This window comes from Columba livia, chromosome 14 (assembly GCF_036013475.1).
Source record: "Columba livia isolate bColLiv1 breed racing homer chromosome 14, bColLiv1.pat.W.v2, whole genome shotgun sequence".
NCBI lineage: Eukaryota > Metazoa > Chordata > Aves > Columbiformes > Columbidae > Columba > Columba livia.
Genome location: NC_088615.1, coordinates 122,941 through 150,791, shown reverse-complemented (window position 1 = coordinate 150,791; position 27,851 = coordinate 122,941). Strand labels below are relative to the sequence as shown.

The 27,851-nt window shown below is 59.1% G+C and overlaps 1 protein-coding gene across 8 annotated transcripts; it reads left to right on the top strand.

Moving 5' to 3' along the window:
• Positions 1–27,851, top strand: LOC135575390 (uncharacterized). 8 transcript variants are annotated; one of them, XM_065029315.1, is made up of 21 exons: positions 1–132; positions 3,890–6,274; positions 6,459–6,701; positions 7,406–8,027; positions 8,164–8,258; positions 8,387–8,478; positions 8,612–8,750; positions 8,915–9,106; positions 9,344–9,475; positions 9,678–9,755; positions 10,040–10,204; positions 10,358–10,479; positions 10,795–10,860; positions 10,971–11,109; positions 11,260–11,398; positions 11,683–13,429; positions 14,205–15,506; positions 19,073–19,250; positions 19,557–19,668; positions 20,859–23,622; positions 24,247–27,851. In XM_065029315.1, the coding sequence occupies exons 2-16, from the start codon at positions 5,900–5,902 to the stop codon at positions 11,805–11,807; spliced, it is 2,724 nt and encodes a 907-aa protein (XP_064885387.1). In that variant the 5' UTR covers positions 1–132; positions 3,890–5,899; the 3' UTR covers positions 11,808–13,429; positions 14,205–15,506; positions 19,073–19,250; positions 19,557–19,668; positions 20,859–23,622; positions 24,247–27,851. The 8 variants fall into 8 exon arrangements, with proteins under 8 accessions (XP_064885387.1, XP_064885386.1, XP_064885382.1 ...); XM_065029314.1 differs by lacking the exon at positions 1–132 and adding an exon at positions 1,902–3,320; XM_065029310.1 differs by lacking the exon at positions 1–132 and having other exon boundaries at positions 5,415–6,274; positions 14,205–14,372; positions 15,316–15,506.

The window sequence follows — 27,851 nt, the reverse complement described above, 5'->3', positions numbered from 1 at the left end:
TGCGGTGAAGTTCTACAAGATGCGGCCCTCAGGAACCGGTTGACGTGAGGGAAATGCTTTCTGACCGCCTGCGCGGTGAGGGGACGTTTTTCACCTTTTAGCTCCTTCTGCACGACAAGAGGGAGACGGAAGGTTAAGTAACACGTTGTTTAGGAGCTGAGAGCTTAGTTTGTATTTAACTAATAATTAAGAGACGTGTTGTCAGCGAGAAACTAAACGATTACAACTAACCTCATCAAATGAAGTAAAGACAGGCCAGCCAGGCGTGGTGGTGGAGTTGCTCTCTATGTGAGAGAGCAGCTACAGTGTACTAAATTCTGCCCAGGAGCGGATGAGGAGCGAGTTGAGAGTGTATGGGTCAGGATCAAGGGGCAGGCTGGCAGGGGTGACACTGCTGTGGGCGTCTGTTGCAGGCCACCAGATCAGGCTGAGGAAGTTGATGAGGCCTTCTATGGGCAGCTGAGAGCGGCCTCACGGTCACAGGCCCTGGTTGTTGTGGGGGATTTTAAGTTCCCTGGTGTTTGCTGGAAGGACCGTTCAGCCAGCCAGCCACAGTCCAGGAGGTTCCTGCCGTGCATCGGTGAGAACCGCCTCATGCAGGTGGTGGAGGAGCCGACTGGGAGAGGTGCACTGCTGGATCTCATCCTCGCTAGCAAGGAGGGTCTGGTCGAAGCAGTAAAGGTTGAGGGCTGCCTGGGCTGCAGTGACCACGAGAAGGTGGAGTTCAGCATCTTGTGTGGCAGGAACAGAACAGCAAGTAGAATTGCAACCCTGGACTTTAGCAGGGCCAACTTTGGCCTTTTCAAGCAATTGCTGGGGGAAATCCCACGGGCAAGACTGCTTGAAGGAAAAGGGGCCCAAGATAGCTGGGTTGCATTCAGAGATTGCTTCTTCCACGCTCAGGATCAGAGCATCCCCACACGAAGGGAGTCGAGGAAGGGAGCCAGGAGGCCTGCGTGGTTGAACAGGGACCTGTTGGGTATGCTCAAGCAGAAGAGGAGAGTTTGCAGGTCATGGAGGCAGGGGCTGGCCACTTGGGAGGAATATAAGGCTGCTGTTAGAGGATGCAGGAAGGCAGCTAGGATAGCCAAGGCCCCCTAGAATTACAGCTGGCGAGAGGGGTCAAGGACAGCAAAAAGAACTTTTTCAAATACATAGCAGATAAAACTAACACCAGAGGCAATGTAGGCCCACTGATGAACGGGGTGGGTGCCCTGGTGGCAGAAGATACAGAGGAGGCAGAATTCCTGAATGCCTTCTTTGTCTCCGTCTACTCTGCCGGAGGCCGTCCTGGGGAGCCCTGTACCCCTGAGACCCCGGATGAAGCCAGGTCAACGGAGGAGTTTGCTTTAGTCGATGAGGACTGGGTTAGGGAGCAATTAAATAGTCTGGACATCCATAAATCCACGGGTCCGGATGGGATGCACCCGCGGGTGCTGAGGGAGCCGGCTGAAGTCACTGCTGGACCGCTCTCCGTCATCTTTGCCAAGTCTTGGGAAACGGGGGAGGTGCCCGAGGACTGGAGGAAAGCAAATGTCACTGCAGTCTTCAAAAAGGGCAAGAAGGAGGACCCGGGTAATTACAGACCGGTCAGCCTCACCTCTGTCCCTGGGAAAGTAATGGAACAGCTTCGTCTGGACAACAGAGCAGTGAGGTGGGTTGCAAACTGGCTTAAGGAGAGAAGCCAGAGAGCGGTAGTCAATGGTGCGGAGTCCAGCTGGAGGCCAGTATCCAGTGCAGTGCCTCAGGGGTCAGCGCTGGGGCCAATGTTATTCAGTATATTCATTAACGATTTGGACGAGGGAATAGAGTGCACTATCGGCAAGTTTGCTGATGACACCAAGCTGGGAGGGGTGGCTGACACGCCAGAAGGCTGTGCTGCCATCAGAGACCTGGACAGGCTGGAGACTTGGGCGGGGAATAACCTGATGAAATTTGACAAGGGCAAGTGTAGAGTCCTGCACCTGGGCAGGAACAACCCCAGGTTCCAGTATAGGTTGGGAAATTACATATTAGAGAGCAGTGTAGGGGAAAGGGACCTGGGGGTCCTGGTGGACAGCAGGGTGACCATGAGCCAGCACTGGCCCTTGTGGCCAGGAAGGCCAATGGTACCTGGGGTGTATTAGAAGGGGGGTGGCTAGTAGATCGAGAGAGGTTCTCCTTCCCCTCTGCTCCGCCCTGGTGAGACCACATCTGGAATATTGTGTCCAGTTGTGGCCCCTCAGTTCCAGAAGGACAGGGAACTGCTGGAGAGGGTCCAGCGTAGGGCAACAAAGATGATTAAGGGAGTGGAGCACCTCCCTTATGAAGAAAGGCTGAGGGAGCTGGGTCTCTTTAGTTTGGAGAAGAGGAGACTAAGGGGGGACCTCATTAATGTTTATAAATATATAAAGGGTGAGTGCCATGAGGATGGAGCCAGGCTCTTCTCGGGGGCAAACAATGATAGGACAAAGGGTAATGGGAGCCGGAGGAGGGGATTGCTTTGGGGGCTTCATCAGGGGTCTGGGACATGCAGAGGCAGGGGGCCCAGCGGCTGTGTGCCCCCAATCCAGGGTGCCCCCATAGCCATGACCTGGGTGCCGACAGCTGCCTCTGGCCATTGATTTCTTCGTTATTTGCGTCCCCTTCGCTCTCCCGCCCCGCTGCAGCGATGCTGGTGGGAGGGGGCGTTAAGAAACCCCCCCCACCCAGCACCCACCCCTGTGCTGCTGCTCCTTCTCTCTAGATTTATATATATTAAATATATATTTTTAAAAAATGAGGGGAGAAAAGACCATCTAGAGGCTCTCAAGGGCCAGTGCCCTCCCCAGCAGTGTGTGCCCCCCACCCTAGAAATAATACCTAGAAAATTGTTCCAGTGCGATTCTCAGGGGAGCCCCCGCTCCCAACACCCTGGCCCGGGACCCCCCTGACCCCCCCACCTCCGCCAACCCAGTCTGGTCTCTGGCTGTCCATGGTGGCCGTGGCTTTCTGGGGGGCAGGGGGTGGTGGAGGCCGTGGGCGGTGGGTGAGGAGGGGGCAGCCAGGCGGGCTGGGGGTTGTGGGTGAGGAAGCCCAGTAGGGACTGAAGCTCCCGGGGGCACAGGCCATGGAGGTGATGGGGCTGATGCTGCTCTGTGGCTCTCGGGGGTTCGCAGCTTGGAGAACGTGGCCAGAGCGTCGGGGAAGTTGGGCGGCGTGGCCGGTGTGTTGCTGGGGGTGCACATCTGCGGGGGTGTCAGATCGGCCATGGATGGTTTTTGGAGTCCCAACCTGCCAACTCCCCATCACTGAAGATCTGGCTGCATCCCGCACCAGGGGATGCTCGAAGCCGAGCTCTGGTGGGTATTGGGGTACCCAGCGCTGCAGGGTCTGGGTGGCACCCCCAGAACGTGGGGGCTGCCTGGGGAGGATCTCCAGCCCAGGCAGGGCCAGCTCGGGCTGCGAAGAACAGTTTGGACCATCCAGGGTGCTTAGAGCGCTGGGGTGCAGCGGGTTTGGGGAGGGGACACTGCTCTGATGCCAGCTGCCCCGGGCAGGGATGAGGTTATGCAATGAGGACCAGCACGATGGGTGGGGAGAGTTTTGGGGTCCCTCAGGACCCTCTTCACCCGGCTCCCTGTCCCCTGCTCCACTTCGCACCCCATTAGGACACAGAAAGTCAGGCAGGGCCCCCGGGACACGAGGCGCTGGCCGGGCCCCTCGCGGTTCCCGGCACGGCCCCTGCTTTCTGAGCACTGAGCTGAATTTAGTGCCCTCCCCACCTCCCCCCCGGACAGACCCGGCCCTTTTTGAGGCCAGTCTTGCCAAAAACCCCAGGAGCTCACGATGAAAATGAGAAGTTAAATGATTCCTCACAACACCATTCAACACAAGAACCGAGAGGTTTTTGACACCTGCTTCCTTGTAGGTGTCCTACTGAGCACTAGCACAAAGCCAAGAGTGTTGCTCAGCAGCACCAACCGCGTCTGCCAGGAATTAATCTTCAACATGAACCAGGGGCAGCAGAAGGCAGTCACCAGCACCACAGACAGCAAAGGAGAAGTCTGCAAGATCCCATAAGGCTGGAATAGACTGTTGGCATCTGCTCTCCACGGCTAAAGTGGAGGAGAGCGTAGAGGGAAAAGAAATGAAAGTCATTGACAGTGAAAAATGCGTGGCGAAACACAGGAGGTTCTGACACAAGAAGACCCTCCCGGGAGCAAGCCATGACTTCTGGAGCCAGCATCTCTGGCCCGGGATGAACGCTTGCCCATTGCCGTGCGGCCACTTGGGGTGCAAAACTGGGGTTTGAGAGGGGCTGTTGCCCCCCGGTGTCTTGCTCTGCCTGGAGATGTCTCTGCAGAGGTCCCTGGACAGGACGCCTCTTCCTCAGTCAGCGCTGGCAAAAACCATCTGGGGACACGCTCCGTCCCCTGGAACTCTTCCTTGTGTGACTCGCAGCTCACGTGTGACAGCGCTGCTCCAAACTTGGCCATCTCTAAGGACCGGCTTTCTTTGGGATGTGGGGTTCACTCTCAGAGGAATCATGGCAGCCCTGCTTTCTGTGTTGGGGTCTCCCTTTCAGCTATGGAGCAGCTTCAGTTCGCAGTGCAAAAGGATCTTGCAATGGCTGTGTAGCTAGCAGCAGCGTTTCTGAAGCATCAGAGGAGATGTCAGAGCCATGAGGCTGAGGGACGGGACTCCCAGCACAAGATTGCCCGTGTTTCAAAAGGGAGGCAGCCGTGCCAGCTGGAGAACCTCTCTCGCAGCTCCATCCCCAGCAAAGAGCTGTCTCTAGAGCAGTTTGTGCTGCTTACGGGCAAGATCAGCCTTTGCATTTGAACCACCTTCTTGCAGAGGTGACAGGAAACATCCTCTGGTTTATGTCGTTCCAGCTGCAAAGGCCAGGACAGTGTTCTTGAGGGAGCAAGCGATGAGCACATTTCCTGGTCAGCAGCCGCTGGCTCGTGCCAACGGTCAAGAGAGGCAGAAGAAATCCCTTCAGAACAGCTCCCTCTCAAAAGACACCCTTCTGCTTGATGAACCGCAGGGAAAGGCGTCCTAAACCAGGCACTTTGACCTTGTTTTCAGCCCAGGTTCCCAGTGCTGGTGCACTCGTGAGCCAGTCGCTGCCCATCTGCCACCAAGGGGAATCGCCTCCGAGGCCAACTGTGCCATGGGGAAAGGAAAGGGTGAGACGTCGGGAGAGTTTCATTTAGTGCACAACACGGATAAAGCCATTCTTTCTGCAATTAAAACTGAGGGTATTTAATTGAGTGAAATGAGATTTCATTCCCCATGACCTGTCTGATTGTACTTTGAATCTGGGCACGGGCTGCAGTGACCTGCCACAACATTTGAGGTGTCACCAGCTGCATTGTAGGTGGTAAAGTGGGAAAGGCAGGAGGGAGCCTCAGCATCTCCCATCCCGTGGGTGACTTCATCACAAAGGACCAGGGCGGCGCCCGCTCGCTCCTGGGGCGGCTGTTGCCAGGCAACAGAGACACTATATTGTCCCCTGTCACCTGTGCCCCTCGCCCATTTGGTCACTGGCCGTGGTGGGATCACTTGCCGTGGTGGGATCACTGTGGTGGTGGACTCATTTTGGCAGTTGGATTGCTTTCGTGGTGGGATCGCTATTGGTGGTTGCACCACTTTTGGTGGTAGGATCGCTACTGGTGGTTGAACCACTTCTGGTGGTTGAACTGCTGTTGGTGGTTTTATCACTTTCGGAACTTGGATCTGTTTGGCGACTGGATCACTTTCATCACTCGGATTGCTTTTGGCACTTGGATCTGTTTGGTGACTGGATCACTTTCTGTGGCAAGGAGGAGGAGGAGAAAGGCTGCTGGCTGCCCATCCCTCCAACATCATCTCCGGACAGAAGAGCTCCCGTCTTCCCACATCCAGTTCAGTGTTTTCGGGCAGAGCAGCAGCGATGGCCACACGTGGACTGCTGGAGATGCTGAACGCCGCCATGGGGACACCCCATTTGGGGGTTGTCGACTTGGTGGCACTGCACAAATTGCTTGAGGCCATCATCGGGCAGCTGGGCCAGCAGGAGCTGTCTGTCCTGGAGCCAGAGCAGAGCCCGACCCCCGGCCTGGCAAAGGATCAGGACAGCAAGGCCCAGCCTGGCCAGGAGAAGGAGGAGGATGGAGCCCTGGGCACAGGGCAGCACCTCTGGAAACCAAAGCAGCAGCTGGATGAGAAGGACATGCTGGAGGGGACCGGGAGCAACTCCAAGGTCTCCTCCGTGGCCAAGGAGGCCACGCCAAAAACAACGGAAGAGGAGAAGAGAGATGTCCCCAAGGTAGATGCTCTTGCTGGTCCCTGGGTGCTCCCCCACGAGACGCCCCCTCCTCCGGGCTCCGCGCTGCCGTCGTGCCGCCCTCAGCCCAAGGGCTGGGTTAAGCCCGAGCTCCCGCAGCAGAGCACAGCGGGGCCCAGGTCCCCAGGGACCCTCCCCTGGGCTCACCCCCCACCCGCTCTCCCAGAAAAGGGCTTCGCTCCAGGACCTGTGGGAGGAGATCAGCAAGTTTAAGGAGGCGCAGTCCAGCCTGGAACAGGACGTGCGGGAGATGAAGGAGGCCATGCAGGAGGCGCATTCTGGCCTGGAACAGGACATCCAGGAGGTGAAGGAGGCGCATGTCGGCCTGGCAGAGGACATGCATGCCCTGCAGGAGGCGCATTCTGGCCTGGCGGAGGACATCCAGGAGATCCAGGAGACGCTTGGCCTGGTGAGCATCCCCTGGTGCCCCGGGAGGGAGCTGGGCCCTCGTCCCTCCCCGCTCCTGCTGCCCTGTCACACTGTGCCCCTGCCCCACGGCCATCGGTGTCACCAGCGTGAAGGGCAGCAGGAGGGAAGATGGGAAGGGTGTCCCAGGAGTTGCTAAGGCACTTTTGAACTAGAGAGCCCTCAAAACAGAACCATGGGAGGGGCAGGAGGGGAGATAAAGTTCTGCCCATGCAATTCAGCCGCGGTCCCCAGGCACAGCCCTGCCCAGTGTCCCTCTGCCTCGTGCCCCAGTTCACTCGGGGATACTCTTTAAATCCCGCTCCCACATCTGAGCGGGTGTCCCTCTCCTCGCCCAGCTCCAGGGGAAGCCCCGGGACACTGCCGGGCTGCGCAGGGACAGGAGGCGGCTGCGTCCCCCGCTCCCTCGGGGACACCAGCCCTCCTGCCTCGGGGCACAGCCTGTGGGCTGGGGTGCTGGGCAGTGATACTGGGGGTTCCATCCCTGGGGATCCCATCCCTCTGGTTCCATGGCCGGGCTGACCCCGTGATCACTTTGCATTTGGGCTCTCGTTTTCAACACGAGTCTGGCCATGCAAGATGGTGGTTTGGGGACGGGGACTGGGGACATGGCGGGGGGTTCTGGGGTCTGTCCTCTAGGCTGCCCAGCTGCCAGTAAACCTGCTGCCTTTTGCCTCTTCTTCCCAGGAGGGTGGTGGGGGCCAGTCTGCCCCCGCTGAGCCCACCCAGGTGGCCATGGACAGCCAGGCCAGGAGGAGCTCAGCACTGGAGCCAAAGGGACGTGGGGCACAGCCTGGGATGGAGACCAGCAAGGGGACTGCAGGGTCTGGCTCCCCGGGGATGCAAGCAGGGATACAGGGGCAACCAGCGACCCCTGTGAAGTTGTCAGGCGCTCCCTCCATTCACAAGAGGTCTATTGGTGCCAACGCCACCACCCCGGGGATGCAGCCAGGATCCCCGGGCACCCAGGCCAGCACCTCCCTGGGGACACAACCAGGGGCCCCTGATGCCCAGGCCAGCACCGCGGGGATGCAGGCAGGATCCCCTGGGACCCACACCACCACCCCTGGGGTGCAGCCTGGGTCCTCCAGCTCCAAAGCCACCATCCCAGGGGATGCCCAAGAGCCGGCCAAGCCCTGGGGCTCCACCAGCACCTCAAGCTACGAGTCGGAGATGCGGGAGGTGCTGTCACAGGTTGGGCAGCTCGGCCAGCTCTGCGCTGGTCTGAAGGAACAGGTGGAGCAGCTTAAATCTACAAAAGCAGAAAGCACAGATCTTGAGGACGTGCGCCGGCTCTTCCCAAAGGGAGGTGAGAGCACGGGGGGGCTGGCGGGGTTGTTTGGTGTGGGGACACCCTGGGTCAGGGGCTCGTCATGCTCAGAGCCTGGCCCCACGGGTGAGACCCCCTCACCGACAGCACATCCCCTTGCACCATGTCCCTCTAGGCCGGCAGAGCATCACCAGCATCCTGGCCGACCTCAGGTGCCAGGTGTCCTTCCTGCAGGACATGGCCAGGGCCCTCCACGGGGAGAAGGAGAAGGTGAGCCGGCAGCAGTCCCCGAGGGGCTGTGGGGACAGCAGTTTGGGCAGGGAGGGGGCAGCTGAAGGCTCCCCGTGCCGGAATGACACAGGGGGCTGTGCCCTCACCCCCCCCACTGCCGTTCCCAGATCAGCAAGGTGGAGGATGCTCCCAGAAAGACGAGGGGGTCTGGAGCCGGTAGGAAAGCAGACGGCAGTGGCCAGATGACCCAACAGCCACGGTAAAAGGATGGGAGAGGGTTTCCTACCTGCAGGGCTGTGAGGGAGCCTGGGGTCTGGGAACATCCCAGTTTGGGGGCCGAGGGACACCCCCACGAAGGCTAAGCCTGCCCCTGCCCCTGTCTCGCTGTCCAGGCCCAAGGGACAGAAGGTCAAGGCAGAGCGCAAGGAGCTGGGGAAGCAGCAGGAGCCAACCCAGGCCGAGCTGGAGCAGTTTGCGGCCAAGTACGTGAATAAGTTGGTGATGGAGGCAGCACAGCAGCTGCAGGCAGAGGTGAGGCCCGGGGGCAGCGCTCCCAGCCCCCGCTGGCTCGGGGGGGGTCCTGGCGGGGTCCCGGCCACGTCCCCTGGCTGGATGGGGCCATGGAGCCTCCACGGCACCTGGGCTTGTGGGCGGCATCCAGCCCGGCTCAGAGCTGATTCCTCCTCCCCTGCCAGCAGGTGGACGAGCCGAGGACGACGGCGCAGAGCGGGGGACACGAACACGCAGGGTGCCACGTCTGCAGCCCGGACACCAGGGTGCTGCTGGGAAAGCTCCTCCAGCGCTGCGAGAAGCTCGAGGAGCAGGTGGAGTCCCTGGTCCAGAAGGCGGGCAGCAAGGTGGAGAGTCATCCGAAGTGGAGGAGACAGGTAAGGAGATGTGGTGTAGGGGGCTTGAGCTGCCAGGACCCCTCAGACATTTCAACATGGGGGAGCCCCTCGCTGCCCCCCTAATTGGCTTGTGAGAGTCAGCAGCACGGAAGGGAACTAAAGCCTTGGAGCAAATGTCCTGCTTGCACTGAGGGCCCGTGGCCACCAGCCAAAATACCCTGGGTCTGTCCCCGAGGGGCAGCCACCCCCTTGCTCAGCACCGCCTTGTCCTCTTAGTCCCTGCAGCAGGACGAGCAACTCAAGTGCCTCCAGGCCAGCATCATGCAGCTACAAAAGGACTATGAGAAGTTGAGCTCGGCCCTTGCAAACCTCCAGCAGGATCGTCAGCAGAAGCAGAATGACATCAAGGTGGGTGGCTGTAACCCGCAGGAGAGCCCAGGCTGGGACCCCAAGGGGTCTGTCCCCCTGCCACCCTGCTCGCAGCCCTGCACAGCTTCCCCATGCCTTTCCTGGAGGTTTCTGATGGGGTGGGGAGGCAGGGGGTGCTCGGCTGGCCGGGGGGCAGCTCCGACCCTGCCGTGGCATCACGGGCTGCTGTCTGCCTTGGAAGGCTCTGTCCCAGGCCCTGGGGAGGCTGGAGAAGAAGCAAGCAGACAAGGAGGAGATGCTGGTGCTGGGAATCGATGAGGTACGGGCTCGAGGGGCCCTGGTGCCAGCCAAGGGTGTCCCAGGCAGGGTGACAAACACCCCTTGTCCCTTGGGTGCTGGCTGGCAGAACCAGCCAGGGGGAGGGAGGATTTCCAGCCCGGCTGCGGGTCCCTTGCCAGGTCCCTCTGTGGCCCCGAGTCCCTTCGGCTGGTGGGACCAACGCCACGGGGGTGATGGGGTGAACAGGACCACGTAGCCACTTCTCCCTCTCCCGTTGTCCCTGCATCCTGTCCCCACCGCTCTCCTGCCTTTCCCCGTTGCTAGAAAGCAGACAAAGCCGCCCTGGCTGACAAAGTCAGTCGCAGCCAGCTTGAGGCGTGCGAGGAGCGGCTGACCAAGATGATGGAGGAGGTGACGAGCCAGGTGACGGGCCAGGAGAAGGGCTGGCACCAGTTCCAGCGAGAGCTGCAGAGACAGATGGACTGCAAGGTGAGGGCTTGTCCCCTCCACGCAGAACTGGCACCTTGGGGGCCTGGCAGCCTAAGGCAGCATTCTTGCGAGGGTCCCCCCTCCCGGCTGTGCCCCCGGGGACCGCCATGTCCCATCCTGGGGTAGCTGGCTGAGGGTGTCACCCGTCCACAGCTGGACCGCCGGGAGCTGGGGGCGTTCCGGCAGCAGCAGGAGGAGCGGTGGAAGAGCCTCAGCGGGCAGCTCCAGGAGAAGGCGCTGCAGGCAGAGCGTGACGATGCCGCTGGGATTAGGAAGTGAGTGCGATGGGGACAGTGGTGGCTTTGGCAGTGCTGGCCCTGTTCCTGCTGGCTGTCCCGGCTCGTGCCGGTGTGGTACCTGGCGTGGGAGCCACGTGGGCAGCGCCCCTGGGGATGCTGAGCAAGTGGCTGTGCCTTGTGCTCCTGCCAGCTGCAGCTTCGCAGCGATAGAGGCGGCACAATGAGGGGGCACGTGCGGGAGGAGCCCTCCTGAACCAGTCTTGGGGGGTGGGTGCAGAGGCGTTTTGTGGCAGGTGTGCAGGTGGGGCTGTGCCCCCCAGGAGCTCCCCAGCCCTTTTCTCCCCCCTCCAGGCAGCTGCTGCCCGGTTTCCATTGCCTGTCCTGCGACCGGCCCCTCAACATGCTGGCACCTGGACCGTGAGTAACTGCCCCCTGAACATGGAGCACCCCCCGACCCCTTCTGGCGTCGAGTGACACACGGGGTGCCACCTGCCGGGCACTGAGCACCCCCATGTCCTGTCCCACAGGGAGCGGACGGGCGAGTGTAGATACCCCACTGTTCCGCGGAGCTGCGGAGGCCAACACACCGTCACGCCCCCGCGTTTCCAGCCCCAACCGCCCAGCACCCCACGGCCATCCAAACCCAGTGCCCGCAGCCCCAACAAGGTAGGGATGACAGAGGTGGGGAGGGGGATCTGAGCCTGTGGGGGGATCCATCCGTGCCTCAGTTTCCCCGGGGAGAGCTGGCTGGGGGAGGGTTGCTGGGGGATGCGGAACGGGGCCCCGTGTTTGGGTCACACGCTCTCCCCTTCCCAGAAGGACGCGATGCAGCTGTCGGGCCAGGACGGCACTGATGGGAACCGGCAGGACGAGCAGCTCTCCATGATGGGGGGCTCTGAGCTGCCCACAATGCCAAGGGCCACCCCAGACACCCCGACCTCCAGGAACCGGCCAAGTATGGCCCTGTCAGGGCACCGGGGGGCAGAGGACACCCCGCTGTCTGGGGGGACGGGTCTGTGCCCACAGCTGGGCGGGGTGGGAGGGGGGTCTGGGGTCTGGGCTGGGCTGTGGGGGCAGCACTGGCTGCTGGGGCAGCCGGTCCTCGTGGTGGAGCTGGAGGGAGCTGGGGGCACATGGGGGGTGGTGCTGGGCAGTGTGGGACAACAGCCTGTGTGCTTCAGGGTGGGGGCAGGACCCTGTTGGTGGGTGTCTGTGGCTGACCCTGCCCCTCGCCCCCAGGCACCCGCTCCTCGCTGAGATCAGCCGTGCTGCAGCACCTACCAGTCTCGTCTCCCAGACGCTTCACCCTGGCACCGCAGCTGCTGCCGCCCATCCCGCCCCCCCGCCGTGAACCAACCCCCTGACAGCCGGGCAGGACGGGGTCCCGGCCCCGGTCCCACCGCCCCGGGCACTGAGCAGGCAGCGGCTGCAATAAATGGCGATGGGAAACCAAGCACCGGTGTGGTCTGAGAGGAGTCCCTGGGGCAGGATGGCAGAAAGCCCCGCTGTGTTTGCTTTTTCAGGAGAAAAATAAGTGCTAAAAAGGCGCTTTGGGGGTGCCCAGGTGGATCCAGTTGGTATCCAGGCCCCCCCAGAAGGAGCACGAGGAGCAAACCAGTGGGCACCAGGGCAGAGCCAGCAGAGGCCCATCCTGCCCCCGGGTGGGGCTGAGGTGTCCATGGGCTTCAGAAACACCCCTGGGACTAACTGGGGGGACGGGGTGAGGGGGGAACCAGGGGGCTGTGCAAGAAGCCGGGCTGGCTGTCGGCAGCCGGAGGAGGGGAGCGCTTTGCGCTTTGCTCTGGGTCAGGGGATCCAGAACTGGGGGGACGCAGCAGCTTCGTGCCCCGCCCCGGGGTGCCCGCAGCCGCCATGTCGCAGATGTATTGTTAACCCCGTCTCCCCCCCACTTCCCCCTTTTGCCCCTCCCTCTCCCCCCTTCCCACTCAGGACAGGCGATCCGGAGGGAAAGAAGGACACAGAGAAGAGAGTTGGAAAAACTGGCAATGTTTTACTAATGCTATATTAAGAGTAGAGAAAATAATACAAAACCAATCCTGAAAGTCTCAGCAACTGCAGAGCCGGCACCTGAAGTCCTGGACTGGACTCTGCAGCCAACCGGAGCTGGATTCAGTCTCTCAGTAGGCCTCAGTTTGCAGGGACGACTAGCAAGGTCCTCTCCTAATGTCACCATAAGCAGAAGGGACGAAAAGGGGCAAAGAGGACAAGATCCTCATGATCTGCCACTTGTATATGAAGTATTCATGTGAAGGGGATGTTATACACGGTTGGTCAGTTTGTTGGTCACCTGTTTCTTGTTGCTCCTCTTGCAAGATGTGAATCTGTCCTTATCAACAAGTAAGCATTCCATTGCAATGTTTATCAAAACATGTATCTGGTTCTCCAGGAAAAGGCAGCTAATATGAAGCTTTAGCTGACAGGCAAATTCATGCTGTCTGCCTATCAGATTGCCGGAGGGGCGGGCGTCGAGGGCTGGGTACTGCGTGCCGCCCGCAGCCAATGATGGTGCGGAAGAGGCGGGCGTTGCGGTGTCCCTACTGCGCATGCCCCAGTTGCGAGCGCTGATAGGCGGAGAGGGAGATGATTGACGTGTCCCGGGGAGCCAACCGGGATGCGGCAAGGGGCGGGTGCTGCAGTCTCCCTAGTGCGCATGCCCAAACCGCGAGCGCTGATAGGTCCGCGGTGTCTCGGGGCCGGGGCCGGAGACCGGGAGCGAACGGGAACGGGGGTCGGGGCGGCTGCGGAGCGCTCGCTGCGGCCGGCGCCCGGGCATCGGGAGGCGGGCGGCTCAGGGCCGCCCTTCGTGAGGTTCCCCGGAGGCGGCAGGAGGGCGGAGGGGAAGGAGGCGACAGCCGGGGACCTCCCGCCGCGGGCGTCTCGGGGGCGCGGCGGCTGTCGGTGCCCGCGGAGCCCGGCGGGACGGCGGGGGAGCGCGAGGGGAACGGAGCGGCGAAAGAGGCGGCAGGTGAGTGCGGCAGCGGCGAGGGTGACCGTGCCGTTGGAACGGGGGGAGCGGGAGGGGCCGGCGCGGCGCGGAGGCGTTCGGTTCCGGTTCCCCCCCCCCCCAGCCCTTACGGCCGCGCTGGCGAAGCTGCTGGGAGGCGTGCGGTCCGGAGCCGCGTCTCCCTCCGGCGCAGCGCCCGTGCCCGGTGCGGCAGCCCCTCCGGGAGCGGCGCAGCCCCCGTCGGTCGCGGGGACGGTTACAAGCAGAGCTGAGGCGCGGTTGCGGGCGGGCTGGGTGGCGTGGCGCCGCTTCGGCGGGAGCTCGGGGCGAGCCCCGGCGGGTCCCGTGTCCTGCGGCGCGGCTTTCGCGCCGCGGCTCTCTCTGTGCGCTTTTTTGTTTGGTCGCGTTTGTTTTTTGGGTTTTTTTTGGCGGGATTCCCGCGAAACGCGGCACGACCGCTCGCCCGGGGCTGCCGCGGCGGGTCTCAGTGGCGCCGTCCTGTGGGCAAAGCGCGGTACTGCACCCGGCCGCCCCAACGCGGTGCCGCGGCGCGCCTCGGTGCTGCCGCCCTGTGGCGAAACCCGGGTACTGCAGCGCACGGCAAGGGGGGGCGCAGAGACGCCGATCGAGCCGCGGGGGTTCGCGGTCGGGTCTGTGCGTGCCGGTGTCCGTCCCCCCGACGGGGGTCAGGTCCCCATTGGTGTGCAAACGACATCCCTCCCTCGGGGCCTCCTTAAACGTTTAATGACGTAAATATTGCTCCTGCTAACGTTTTCGGCGCGGCTTCTTTCCTCAGTGGATCCGTCTGGCAGTCGGTGGCCCACGGTTGCTCGGCAACAGCAGAAGCGGATTGAAGGGACCGGCCGCTGGAGGATGCCGAAGCCTCCCGGGTCAGCGGTGGGAGCAGCTTTGTGTAAAGCGAGGGGTACGTGAAGCCGGGCGTGCGGTGCCGACCGCCCAGCAGGTAAGGGAAGCTAAAGCTTTACCTCCAGGGACTTCTGCCCAGAAAGCTGAAGCAATTGCTCTCGCGTGAGCTGTAGAGTTACGCAAAGAGAAGAAGATTAGTAGCTGCACTGATTCTAAGCAGGTTTCTTGAAGGGTGCGGGCCCTTGAAGCCGTTTGAAAAGAATAAAGTGTATTAACGGCACAAGGGAGGCAGATTAAACGTGATGCTCCGGTTGCTGGAAGCTGTGCTGTTGCTAGGAGAGTTGCCGTCACGCGTTGCAACGGGCCTCAGAAGGGAAACGCTGCTCAGGAAACTGGCAATAAATTGGCAGGCGCCGCTGTCAAACCAGCCACCGAGAGGACAGAGACCGGTACGGAAGCCGCGTCTCTGAGCCCAGGTGGCCGTGTCCTCCAGCCAACGTCAGGGAACTGTAACAAAGAGGATAAGCAATTAATAGGAGATTTATAGCCCGATCAGAATTAGGGTCCAAAGGAGCCGTCACCGGCGACGGGAGAGCAGCGGCGCCTCGCGGCGCGAGGAGCTGAAGCGCTCTGTCGAGATCGGACGAACAGGTAAGAGCGAATTTAGAAGCTCTGTGCGAACGAGTCAGTGGGAAACGTGCCTAGAAAACCATCTTGATGGTGCACGCGGGGTACAGACAAGAGCAGCCGGACGAGGGAAACGTACCAGGACAACGCTGGCAAAGGGAGTTCTCCGAGCTGCCTGGAAAAGGGGGGTGTCGATACCGGCCGGCACGAACGGCTCCCTTCTCGGGTCGGCCGGAAGCGTTGCCGTGCCGGGGGGCGGCTGCCGGCCTGCGGGCCGGGGCTGCGGCTGTTTGGGGTGCTGCCCCCGCTTTGTTTTCCTCGGGGAGCCCCCCCACGTTCGGGGGCTTGTGGGACGTGCACGTGCGAATGACACGGTGTTCCCAGCTGCTCTGTTCTCTGCCTTGTTTTTTCAGACGCCTGTCCCTGTTTTCTCTTCCCGCTTTTGAAGAGAAGCTGCCGAGTCAGCGTACGCTGCGGTGAAGTTCTACAAGATGCGGCCCTCAGGAACCGGTTGACGTGAGGGAAATGCTTTCTGACCGCCTGCGCGGTGAGGGGACGTTTTTCACCTTTTAGCTCCTTCTGCACGACAAGAGGGAGACGGAAGGTTAAGTAACACGTTGTTTAGGAGCTGAGAGCTTAGTTTGTATTTAACTAATAATTAAGAGACGTGTTGTCAGCGAGAAACTAAACGATTACAACTAACCTCATCAAATGAAGTAAAGACAGGCCAGCCAGGCGTGGTGGTGGAGTTGCTCTCTATGTGAGAGAGCAGCTACAGTGTACTAAATTCTGCCCAGGAGCGGATGAGGAGCGAGTTGAGAGTGTATGGGTCAGGATCAAGGGGCAGGCTGGCAGGGGTGACACTGCTGTGGGCGTCTGTTACAGGCCACCAGATCAGGCTGAGGAAGTTGATGAGGCCTTCTATGGGCAGCTGAGAGCGGCCTCACGGTCACAGGCCCTGGTTGTTGTGGGGGATTTTAAGTTCCCTGGTGTTTGCTGGAAGGACCGTTCAGCCAGCCAGCCACAGTCCAGGAGGTTCCTGCCGTGCATCGGTGAGAACCGCCTCATGCAGGTGGTGGAGGAGCCGACTAGGAGAGGTGCACTGCTGGATCTCATCCTCGCTAGCAAGGAGGGTCTGGTCGAAGCAGTAAAGGTTGAGGGCTGCCTGGGCTGCAGTGACCACGAGAAGGTGGAGTTCAGCATCTTGGGTGGCAGGAACAGAACAGCAAGTAGAATTGCAACCCTGGACTTTAGCAGGGCTAACTTTGGCCTTTTCAAGCAACTGCTGGGGGAAATCCCACGGGCAAGACTGCTTGAAGGAAAAGGGGCCCAAGATAGCTGGATTGCATTCAGAGATTGCTTCTTCCACGCTCAGGATCAGAGCATCCCCACACGAAGGGAGTCGAGGAAGGGAGCCAGGAGGCCTGCGTGGTTGAACAGGGTTCTGTTGGGTATGCTCAAGCAGAAGAGGAGAGTTTGCAGGTCATGGAGGCAGGGGCTGGCCACTTGGGAGGAATATAAGGCTGCTGTTAGAGGATGCAGGAAGGCAGCTAGGATAGCCAAGGCCCCCTAGAATTACAGCTGGCGAGAGGGGTCAAGGACAGCAAAAAGAGCTTTTTCAAATACATAGCAGATAAAACTAACACCAGAGGCAATGTAGGCCCACTGATGAACGGGGTGGGTGCCCTGGTGGCAGAAGATACAGAGGAGGCAGAATTCCTGAATGCCTTCTTTGTCTCTGTCTACTCTGCCGGAGGCCGTCCTGGGGAGCCCTGTACCCCTGAGACCCCGGATGAAGCCAGGTCAGTGGAGGAGTTTGCTTTAGTCGATGAGGACTGGGTTAGGGAGCAATTAAATAGTCTGGACATCCATAAATCCACGGGTCCGGATGGGATGCACCCGCGGGTGCTGAGGGAGCCGGCTGAAGTCACTGCTGGACCGCTCTCCATCATCTTTGCCAAGTCTTGGGAAACGGGGGAGGTGCCCGAGGACTGGAGGAAAGCAAATGTCACTGCAGTCTTCAAAAAGGGCAAGAAGGAGGACCCGGGTAATTAGAGACCGGTCAGCCTCAGCTCTGTCCCTGGGAAAGTAATGGAACAGCTTCGTCTGGACAATAGAGCAGTGAGGTGGGTTGCAAACTGGCTTAAGGAGAGAAGCCAGAGAGCGGTAGTCAATGGTGCGGAGTCCAGCTGGAGGCCAGTATCCAGTGCAGTGCCTCAGGGGTCAGCGCTGGGGCCAATGTTATTCAGTATATTCATTAACGATTTGGACGAGGGAATAGAGTGCACTATCGGCAAGTTTGCTGATGACACCAAGCTGGGAGGGGTGGCTGACACGCCAGAAGGCTGTGCTGCCATCAGAGACCTGGACAGGCTGGAGAGTTGGGCGGGGAATAACCTGATGAAATTTGACAAGGGCAAGTGTAGAGTCCTGCACCTGGGCAGGAACAACCCCAGGTTCCAGTATAGGTTGGGAAATTACATATTAGAGAGCAGTGTAGGGGAAAGGGACCTGGGGGTCCTGGTGGACAACAGGATGACCATGAGCCAGCCCTGTGCCCTTGTGGCCAGGAAGGGCAATGGCATCCTGGGGTGTGTTACAAGGGGGGTGGTTAGTAGGTCAGAGAGGTTCTCCTTCCCCTCTGCTCCGCCCTGGTGAGACCCCATCTGGAATATTGTGTCCAGTTGTGGGCCCCTCAGTTCCAGAAGGACAGGGAACTGCTGGAGAGGGTCCAGCGTAGGGCAACAAAGATGATTAAGGGAGTGGAGCACCTCCCTTATGAAGAAAGGCTGAGGGAGCTGGGTCTCTTTAGTTTGGAGAAGAGGAGACTAAGGGGGGACCTTATCAATGTTTATAAATACATAAAGGGTGAGTGCCACGAGGACGGAGCCAGGCTCTTCTCGGTAGCAAACAACGATAGGACAAGGGGTAATGGGATCAAGCTGGAACACAAGAGGTTCCGCTTAAATTTGAGAAGAAACTTCTTCTCAGTGAGGGTGGCAGAGCCTGGCCCAGGCTGCCCAGGGAGGTTGTGGAGCCTCCTTCTCTGGAGACATTCAAAACCCGCCTGGACGTGCTCCTGTGCGACCTCACCTGGGCGTTCCTGCTCCATGGGGGGATTGGACTGGATGATCTTTTGAGGTCCCTTCCCGTCCCAAACATACAGTGATACTGTGAAGAATGCGGCTTAGCAGCGCTGCTGACTCTGCCGTCCCGTTCCCTTCCCCGTTTCAGCCGGCGAGGCGGCCGGAGGACCCGCTCTGTGCGGCCGCGGGGCCCGCGGAGTCGAGGGCTCTGTCGGCGCGCCCCGGGGGTTTCTCTGGAGAGACTCCTCGTCTCGGTCGCGTCGCGGCGGGGACGGACGAGGACCTCTGGCGAGGGGTCTTTCTGCGCTGGGAGCCGGGACCGGGCACGCGCTCGCGGGGCGTCCGTAAGTCGCGGTACGGAATTTAGGCAGGATAGCGCGCACGGGCTTGCGAGCGCCTTACAGGCGTGCGGTGGTTGCTCGTGCGGCCAGCTTTTGGTGTCGGTTGTTCCGGCGCTCCGTCGCGGTGTAGAGCCGGCCCCGTACGTAGCGGTGAGGCGTACCGCAGTTCGGTTTGATTCTCGGATAGGCCTCGGCTCTGACTGTGCACTCGAACGCCAAAACCTACAGCGGAAGCTGCGGTGGCTTTAGCGTGCAAGGGGCGCGAGCGCCGTGAAGCCGCCCGTGTGGCCGAGCGTCCCGATCGCGGCGCTGAGCGTTAGACGGACTTGAGCCGCGTGCCGGAATCGTTTTGTTTTGGAGAGGGCGGGATAAACCTGGAGCACAACTTGTGAGGGCGGTACGTCGTGGGCAGGTTTTAGTATTGCCTGTGGAGTGCCGCTAGAAGCGTTCGTAGTTCTTGCTTGTCTCTGTTACAAGATGAGCCGTGTCGTCCTGCGTGACGTGTAACGGGAGGACGGCGCGGTAGCGGTGCTCTGCACAAGAGCCCGTTGGGGGTATTTTAGCTCGCGGGAAAGGGATTGGGGAACCACCTGGTGGGAATGCGAGGAGAGCAGCCCTGGCGGAATCTGAGGAGCCGAGGCCGTTGTATAAATTGGACAAGGAAGGAAAGGCTGCGGGCAAAGCGCGGTACTGCACCCGGCCGCCCCAACGCGGAACTCTAATGTGGAATTCCTGTGTTTCAGAGGGGGAGCTGTGACCGCCCCGTGCTCAGCAGACCCCCCAGCCCGGGTGGGGGGAGCAGCGCCGGAGCGGGAGACGCGGCTCCGTCCTCCGTCCCCAGCGTGCCGGGGGGCGGCTGCCGGCCTGTGGGACGTGGCTGCGGCTGTTTGGGGCGCTGCCCCCCCATGTTTGGGCGCTCTGGTATGTACATAGGTAAATGGCGTTTTAAAGTAATGTGCTGCCCGCTGGGGCTGTTTTCCTTTTCTACCTTTTTTTTTTTGAGTGAATAAATGGGGGGACTCGGGGGGTGACGATGATGTTGCTGGAGGAGCAGGCCAGTGAGAGATGGGGGCTTTCAGCCCCAAAACGCCTGAACAATCATGGGTGGGGTGTTTAGTGGTACTGTGGGGAGGAGAAATGTCTCCCTGTCCGTTGCAGAGAAAACAGAACAATCCCACATCAAAGCTGTCCTAGAGAAGTACTTGCTGTTTGTCATTCCGGTTCTAGAGCAGCCCCATGTGCTGTTAAAGGTTGTGGTGGTGCGGGTCAGGGATCCCCAGGCTGTGCCGAGACCGCAGGACGGCTGCTGGTGGAACAAAGTCCGGGACAGCTTCTCAGAGTAAGAACCTCTCTATTTGTTCTCCTCGGGACACATCCCTTTGCCTCTGGACCCCTCACAAGCTTACTCGCCACCTTGTTCCCTCAGAAACCCGTTTCCTCCCAGTTCCTCTGCGATTGCCCTGCCTGCCTTTGGGTCCCTGCAGGCTCGTTGGTGGCATCACGGTGCCTGTTTGACCTTTTGCCCCATTAAATTCCCCTCTTTTCTCTCTTCCCCTCAAAACTTCCCCGGTTGCTCTTGTCACATCCCAGAGGCCTCATTTTCCCCTCTTGTCTCCTCTCAGGACCCCCCATCTGTTGGCCCCTGTCGAGGGTTTAGATTGCGGGGTGACAGTAAAACCCTGGCAGATGTATTGTTAACCCCATCTCCCCCCCACTTCCCCCTTTTGCCCCTCCCTCTCCCCCCTTCCCACTCAGGACAGGCGATCCGGAGGGAAAGAAGGACACAGAGAAGAGAGTTGGAAAAACTGGCAATGTTTTACTAATGCTATATTAAGAGTAGAGAAAATAATACAAAACCAATCCTGAAAGTCTCAGCAACTGCAGAGCCAGCACCTGAAGTCCTGGACTGGACTCTGCAGCCAACCGGAGCTGGATTCAGTCTCTCAGTAGGCCTCAGTTTGCAGGGACGACTAGCAAGGTCCTCTCCTAATGTCACCATAAGCAGAAGGGACGAAAAGGGGCAAAGAGGACAAGATCCTCATGATCTGCCACTTCTATATGAAGTATTCATGTGAAGGGGATGTTATACACGGTTGGTCAGTTTGTTGGTCACCTGTTTCTTGTTGCTCCTCTTGCAAGATGTGAATCTGTCCTTATCAACAAGTAAGCATTCCATTGCATTGTTTACCAAAACATGTATCTGGTTCTCCAGGAAAATGCAGCTAATATGAAGCTTTAGCTGACAGGCAAATTCACTGAAAGAGAAACTTGTTTTTTAATGAAACCAGGACAGCCCCCACCCCAATCCCCTCAGGACTCCTCTGATTCCCATCTGCTCCTCTCAGGACAGCTGAGCTTGTCTTTTGGGGCCCCTGAGAGCCCCCATTTACCTTCTTTTACCTACCTTTGTTGTTGTTCCCAGCCTATCCTGGTGTTTTCCATCCTTCAGGACTTACTTATTACTGTTGTGAGAGTCCGAGAGAAAAGGAGGAGTGTCTGTGACTTACAACCGTCATTGTTGATCTACAGTGTTTTAGAGACGGATTCTTGCAGGATCTATTTCTGGTTCGTCCTTCACTCCTCCCCAGACCGCAGCGCTGGTCCGAGTTCCCCAGCACACGTGTGTGTGTCCAGCCGGGTACGCTGGGGGAGCGCGTCAGGGCGGGCAGACGCTGAATGGACGCGCTGTCAGCGACTGCGGAACGAGCTGGGGCTGCTTTGACCAGTGCCCCACAGCTATCACCGCAGCCGCCCCATCCCGCCCCACGGCCGCCGCTGCGGGACCCCTGGAGCCCCCGGCCCCACACCCGCCCCGCAGCCCCACAGCGCGCGGTCTCGCGGCCGCGGTGCCGGTGAAGCCACGTGCCGGCCGCGGCCGGAGGAGCCGCCGGTTTTCCCCCCCCACACCCCGATCGCTGCTGCCGCGGCCGGAGGAGCCGCCGGTTTCCCCCCCCACATCCCCCGATCGCTGCTGCCGCGGCCGGAGGAGCCGCTGGTTTCCCCCCCTCACACCCCCCGATCGCTGCTGCTGCCGCGGCCGGAGGAGCCGCCGGTTTCCCCCCCACACACCCCCCGATCGCTGCTGCTGTCGCGGCCGGAGGAGCCGCCGGTTTCCCCCCCACACACCCCCCGATCGCTGCTGCCGCGGCCGGAGGAGCCACCGGTTTTGCCCCAACATCCCCCGATCGCTGCTGCTGCCGCGGCCGGAGGAGCCGCCGGTTTCCCCCCCACATCCCCCGATCGCTGCTGCTGCCGCGGCCGGAGGAGCCGCCGGTTTCCCCCCCACACACCCCCCGATCGCTGCTGCTGCCGCGGCCGGAGGAGCCGCCGGTTTTCCGCCCAGCCCCGACTCTCCTCCTTCCTCCTCAATCGCCGCTGCATGCCGCCACGATGTCTTCTCTTCCGCCATCTTGTTTCCCCCTTCTGCGCTCATTCGCTATTTTATACCGAGGGAGGGAGGAGGCGCTCGCTGATTGGCTGACAGTGTCAGCCTCGGAAGTCGTCCATTGGCTCATCCCCACGAGGGGTTCTCCGAGGGGGTGGGAGAAAGGCGCTGATTGGTCACCGTGTCGCTGAGGGGAGGAAGGCACTGATTGGTCACTTTCCGCCGAAGTTCGCCCTCCCAGTAACAGGCGCTGATTCGCTAGCTCGCCGACGTTAGCCCACAGCAACGAAGCGCTGATTGGGCAGCGCGGCTGACGGGGCGGCTCGGCCATTGGCAGGAGGGCGGGCGGGGGGCGGGACCGGGCGGGACAACGAGGTAATAAATGGGGCGGCGCAGAACGCGCGCAGGACCAGAAAGGCGGAGGCGGCAGCGCCAGCGCGAGCTCATCGGCCCCCCCCCCCCCCCCCCCCCCCGCCCCCCCGCGGCGGGAAACCCGAGAACGGCAGGAACGGCGGCCGGAATCAGTTAACGGGGCGGGTCAGGGCGGTAATTATCGTGCGGGTGTTAATTGGGGCTCGGCGGGTTAATGAGTGACCGGCGGGCTGGGGTGTATGTGGGGGTTTTGATCGGAACTGGGGTTTTAAAGCCGCGGGTTTGTGGGGGGGGGGGGGGGGGGGCGGGGGCGATTAAGGCTCCCGGAGCCGCTTTAGCGGCTTAAATCGTTGTGTTGAACGCGGGAGGAGCCGGTTCGGGGCTTTTCTCAGCAATCGGGGCTGGTTTGGGTCCAATTCGGCTTTTAAAAGATGTTTTTACGTAATTTTTGGGTGCCGATTTGTGCCAGAAGGCGCCTTTGAAATCTGTTTATTGAGGGTTTATCAGGAGAATTAAAGTTTAAAGCTCGGGGAGATTTGGGGCTTTTCCCCGGGATTTTGAGTCCAAATCGTTTTTTTTAGAGCCCTTATTTATTTAAATTGTTATGTTTAAAGGGTTTATTTGAGGTTTTATTTGGAACATTTTGGGCGGGTTTGAGGCTCCTAAGATTTAATTGTTGGTTTATTATTTGATTTATTATTTCACTGCGGTTCGGGGCTCCTGAAGACGCTGAGTTGTTTCAATTATTTAGCGCTGTGAGGAGCCGTTTTGGGGCCGTTGGGGTCTAAATCGGCTTTTTAAAAGGTTTATTTAACGCGTTTAAAGTTTGAGGGGCCGATTTGCGACTTTAAAGCTTTTTGAATCTACTTATTGATAAGAATTTATACAATAGATTAATATTCAAAGCCCGGGGGGAGATTTGGGGCTGTTTCCCAGGATTGCGAGTCCAAATGCGTTTTTTTCTGTTAACCGCTTATTAATTTAAATTATTATATTTAAACGGGGCTTTTTGAGGTTTTATGAGGGTTTTTTTGAGCATTTTGGGCGGTTCTGAGGCTCCTAAAGCCGCTTAATTGTTTAAATTATTAATTGTTAAAATAATGTAAGTAGTTGTTGAAATAAGTGTGTAAGTTATTGTATTTAAAGCCGGGAGGGGCATTTCGTTGCTTTTTGGGGGGTTTTAGGGCTGAATTCACTTCATTGAACGTGTCTAGAGCTGGGGGTCCCAGATCTGGTGCTGATTTGGCCCCAAAAAAAGCTTTAAAAATCTATTTATTTATATAATTTACTGAATTAATATTTAAGCGGGAACATGTTCGGCTTTTTTAACCCGCCGCCATTTTGTCTCCCCCGTCCCGCTCTTCCTCACGCTGAGGGGGCCGAGGAGACGCTCGCTGATTGGCCGGTGCCGTCTGGCGGGAAAGCCTCCCCCGGCTCAGCCCCGCTCGGCTGTCTCCGAGGGAGAGAAAGGCGCTGATTGGTCGCTGCCTCTGAGGAGAGAAAGGCGCTGATTGGTCGCCGCCTCCCTAAACCCACGTAATTGTTTACATTCCATTTTAAAATTTATTTCTATATTTTAATTTAATTTAACTTATTTTTAATTTAATTTAAATTTAAATTATTAAAGTTAATTTTAATTTAATAGTAAATATATAGACTAAATCAGTATAGCAATATGCTACTATAAACGATATGATGAATAGTAGAAATATATAATATATAATCTGATATAATTAACTGATCAACTAATACTCATTGATATTATGTAATGAAATTTATAATTAATATATAATGGCATAATGATATCTATAATATACTATTGTAATGATATTCATTAAATATTAATATATATTATATATATTATGTATAATTACTATGTAATGTATCTAATCTATTTTTACATATATATCTTATTATATAAAGCTGTGAGGGACCATATTTGGGCAGGATTTTGAGATTTTTAAGGCTGTTTGGTCTCAAATTCAATTTACTTCATTTTGGGGCTGTTTTTAGGATAATTTGTGCTCAAAGAAGCTTTCAAGATCCATTTTTTTGGCAGTTAATTTGCTCACTCGGTTAATGTTGAAGCGGGGGGATTTGGGGCTGTTTCCCAGGACTGTGACACAAATAACGGCCCTTTCCTTCCCTTTCCCACTGCAGCTCCTGCGCAGAGAACAGCGAAGGCAGCCTGGCCACGCCCCCTCCGGCTGACCGCGCCCCCCGCTCCGGCTGACCGCGCGTGCCCCCCCCCCCCGCAACTCGGCTGACCGCGTGCCCCCCCCCAACTCCGGCTGACTGTGCCCCCCCGCCCCCCCCGGCTGACCGCGTGCCCCCCCCACTGCACTCCTGCTGACTGTGCGCCCCCCCCACCTCCTCCGGCTGGCCACATCTCCACTGCACACCATGGCGGGGAGGGGGCAGGGGGGGATCACAAGGGTCTATGGGGCGGTGTGGGGGTCAGGGCGGCTGTGGGGTCAATGGGGTTGTTGTGGGGTGAAACACCCCTGAAGAGGCTGAACCCCCTACAGGTGAGTGACCCACACAGTGCCCCACAGTGCCCCATAGCACCTCCATTCTGCCCTACGGATCCACAACACTGCCCCACAGCACCCTATAGCTCCTGCTTGCTATCCCACAGCACCCCATGGCTTCTCCACTCTGCCCCATATGTCTACAGCAGTGCCACAGAGTACCTCATATGTCTTCCACTCTGCCCCATGGGTGCAGAGTGCTGCCCTACAGCACCCTATAGCTCCTGTACTCTGCCCCACAGATCCACAGTGCTGTCCCATAGCACCCTATAGCTCATCTGGCCTATAGACCCACTGTACTGCCCTACAATGCCCCATGGCTCCTACACTCTGGCCCATAGACCCACAACACTGCCTCACAACACCCCATTGCTCCTGCACTCTGCCCCATGGATGCCCAGTACTGCCCCACAGCACCATATAGGTCCTGTACTCTGCCCCATATATCCACAGGAGTGCCCTGCAGCACCCCATGGCTCCTGCACTCTGCCCCATGGATGCCCAGTACTGCCCAACAGCACCATATAGGTCCTGTACTCTGCCCCATACATCCACAGGAGTGCCCCCCAGCACCCTATGGCTCCTGCATTCTGACCCATGGATGCCCAGTACTGCCCCACAGCACCATATAGGTCCTGTACTCTGCCCCATACATCCACAGGAGTGCCCCCCAGCACCCCATGGCTCCTGCACTCTGCCCCATGGATGCCCAGTACTGCCCCACAGCACCGTATAGCTCCTCTACTCTGCCCCATACATCCACAGGAGTGCCCCCCAGCACCCCATAGTGACTCTACTCTTCCCCATAGACCCACAGTGCTGCCGCACAGGACTCTACTCTGCCCCTTAGACCCAGAGAGCTGCCCCACAGCAGCCTGTAGGTGCTGCGTTCTGCCCCATTGGTGCAAAGTGCTGCCCCACAGCGCCCCACACCTCTGTCCACCTGACCACCCTTCCCTCCTGACTGCGCCTGCACTGCCCACTATGGGTGGGTCACAAGGGTCTATGGGGCGGTGTGGGGGTCAGGGGGGCTGTGGGGTCAATGGGGTTGTTGTGGGGTGAAACACCCCTGAAGAGGCTGAACCCCCTACAGGTGAGTGACCCACACAGTGCCCCACAGTGCCCCATAGCACCTCCATTCTGCCCTACGGATCCACAACACTGCCCCACAGCACCCTATAGCTCCTGCTTGCTATCCCACAGCACCCCATGGCTTCTCCACTCTGCCCCATATGTCTACAGCAGTGCCACAGAGTACCTCATATGTCTTCCACTCTGCCCCATGGGTGCAGAGTGCTGCCCTACAGCACCCTATAGCTCCTGTACTCTGCCCCACAGATCCACAGTGCTGTCCCATAGCACCCTATAGCTCATCTGGCCTATAGACCCACTGTACTGTCCTACAATGCCCCATGGCTCCTACACTCTGGCCCATAGACCCACAACACTGCCTCACAACACCCCATTGCTCCTGCACTCTGCCCCATGGATGCCCAGTACTGCCCCACAGCACCATATAGGTCCTGTACTCTGCCCCATATATCCACAGGAGTGCCCTGCAGCACCCCATGGCTCCTGCACTCTGCCCCATGGATGCCCAGTACTGCCCAACAGCACCATATAGGTCCTGTACTCTGCCCCATACATCCACAGGAGTGCCCCCCAGCACCCTATGGCTCCTGCATTCTGACCCATGGATGCCCAGTACTGCCCCACAGCACCATATAGGTCCTGTACTCTGCCCCATACATCCACAGGAGTGCCCCCCAGCACCCCATGGCTCCTGCACTCTGCCCCATGGATGCCCAGTACTGCCCCACAGCACCGTATAGCTCCTCTACTCTGCCCCATACATCCACAGGAGTGCCCCCCAGCACCCCATAGTGACTCTACTCTTCCCCATAGACCCACAGTGCTGCCGCACAGGACTCTACTCTGCCCCTTAGACCCAGAGAGCTGCCCCACAGCAGCCTGTAGGTGCTGCGTTCTGCCCCATTGGTGCAAAGTGCTGCCCCACAGCGCCCCACACCTCTGTCCACCTGACCACCCTTCCCTCCTGACTGCGCCTGCACTGCCCACTATGGGTGGGTCACAAGGGTCTATGGGGTGGTGTGGGGGTCAGGGCGGCTGTGGGGTCAATGGGGTTGTTGTGGGGTGAAACACCCCTGAAGAGGCTGAACCCCCTACAGGTGAGTGACCCACACAGAGACCCACAGCAGCCCATAGCCCCTCTGCCCTATAGAGTCACTGCACCCCATAGCTGCTTTTACTCTGCCACATAAATGGACAGCAGTGCTCCACAGCACCCTAAGTCTCCACTGTGCCCCATAGACACACAGTGCTGTCCCACAGCACCCCATATCTTGTTCACTCTGCCCTATAGACCCACAGTGTAACCCTACAGCACCCCATAGTTCCTCTGCCCTATAGATCAACAGCACTGTCCCAGAAAACACCATAGCTTCTTCCCACTAGCCCATAGGCCAGCAATTCTGCCCTACAGCGCACTAGCTCCTGCACCCTGCCCCATAGACCCACAGCAGTGCCCCACAGATCCAGTCTGCCCTATACAGCCACAGCACTGCTCTGCAGCACCATATACTTCCAGCACTCTGGCCCACTGATATGTAGCACCCCACAGCTGCTGCATTCTGCCCATAGATCGACGTTCCTGGGTCCCCTCACCCCACCAGCTGTCCTGGGTTGCGATGCTGCACGGGGCCCTGTGCACAACAAAATGAGGACAGCATGGCTGCTGGGCGGCACCCTGCTTGGAATCCAAGATGGCTGGGGGGGCAGGGCTGGCAGCCATGCTGGCACTGCCGGAGGGGCTGTTGGTCTGCACCGTGCTCAGGCGGCAGCTCCCGGCTGTATCGGCTGCTCCTGTAGCCCTGCACCCTGCCCATGGGAACAAGGTGGCTGCCCTGATGGGCGTGGCCATCTCGGCTGCTGTGTCCCTGCTGGTGGGCGGGGCCATGGCTGTCATGGCTGCCAAGCCTGTGCTGGAAGGGTGGGGCTGAGGTGGGTGGTGCCTGCCTAGGGTGGCCATTTTGGGGTGGGGCCCAAGGTGGGTGGTGGGGCCTGTGACTCTGTTTGCCCCTGACGGCCATCTTGGAAAAGGGCAGCACTGTGCCGCTGCCATCCTGACGTTGCTCCCCCAGGGCCATGTTGGGGGATTTTTAACCTGGTTTTGGGGCCAATTCTCACCCAATAAAATTAAATAATGTAAAAAAA

Excerpts from the sequence above, each read along its gene's own strand:
- LOC135575390 (XM_065029315.1), top strand. The coding sequence starts at position 5,900 with ATGGCCACACGTGGACTGCTGGAGATGCTGAACGCCGCCATGGGGACA. Across the intron at positions 6,702-7,405 it reads TCCAGGAGACGCTTGGCCTG|GAGGGTGGTGGGGGCCAGTC; the intron begins GTGAGCATCCCC and ends TCTTCTTCCCAG. Across the intron at positions 9,756-10,039 it reads TGGTGCTGGGAATCGATGAG|AAAGCAGACAAAGCCGCCCT; the intron begins GTACGGGCTCGA and ends CCCCGTTGCTAG.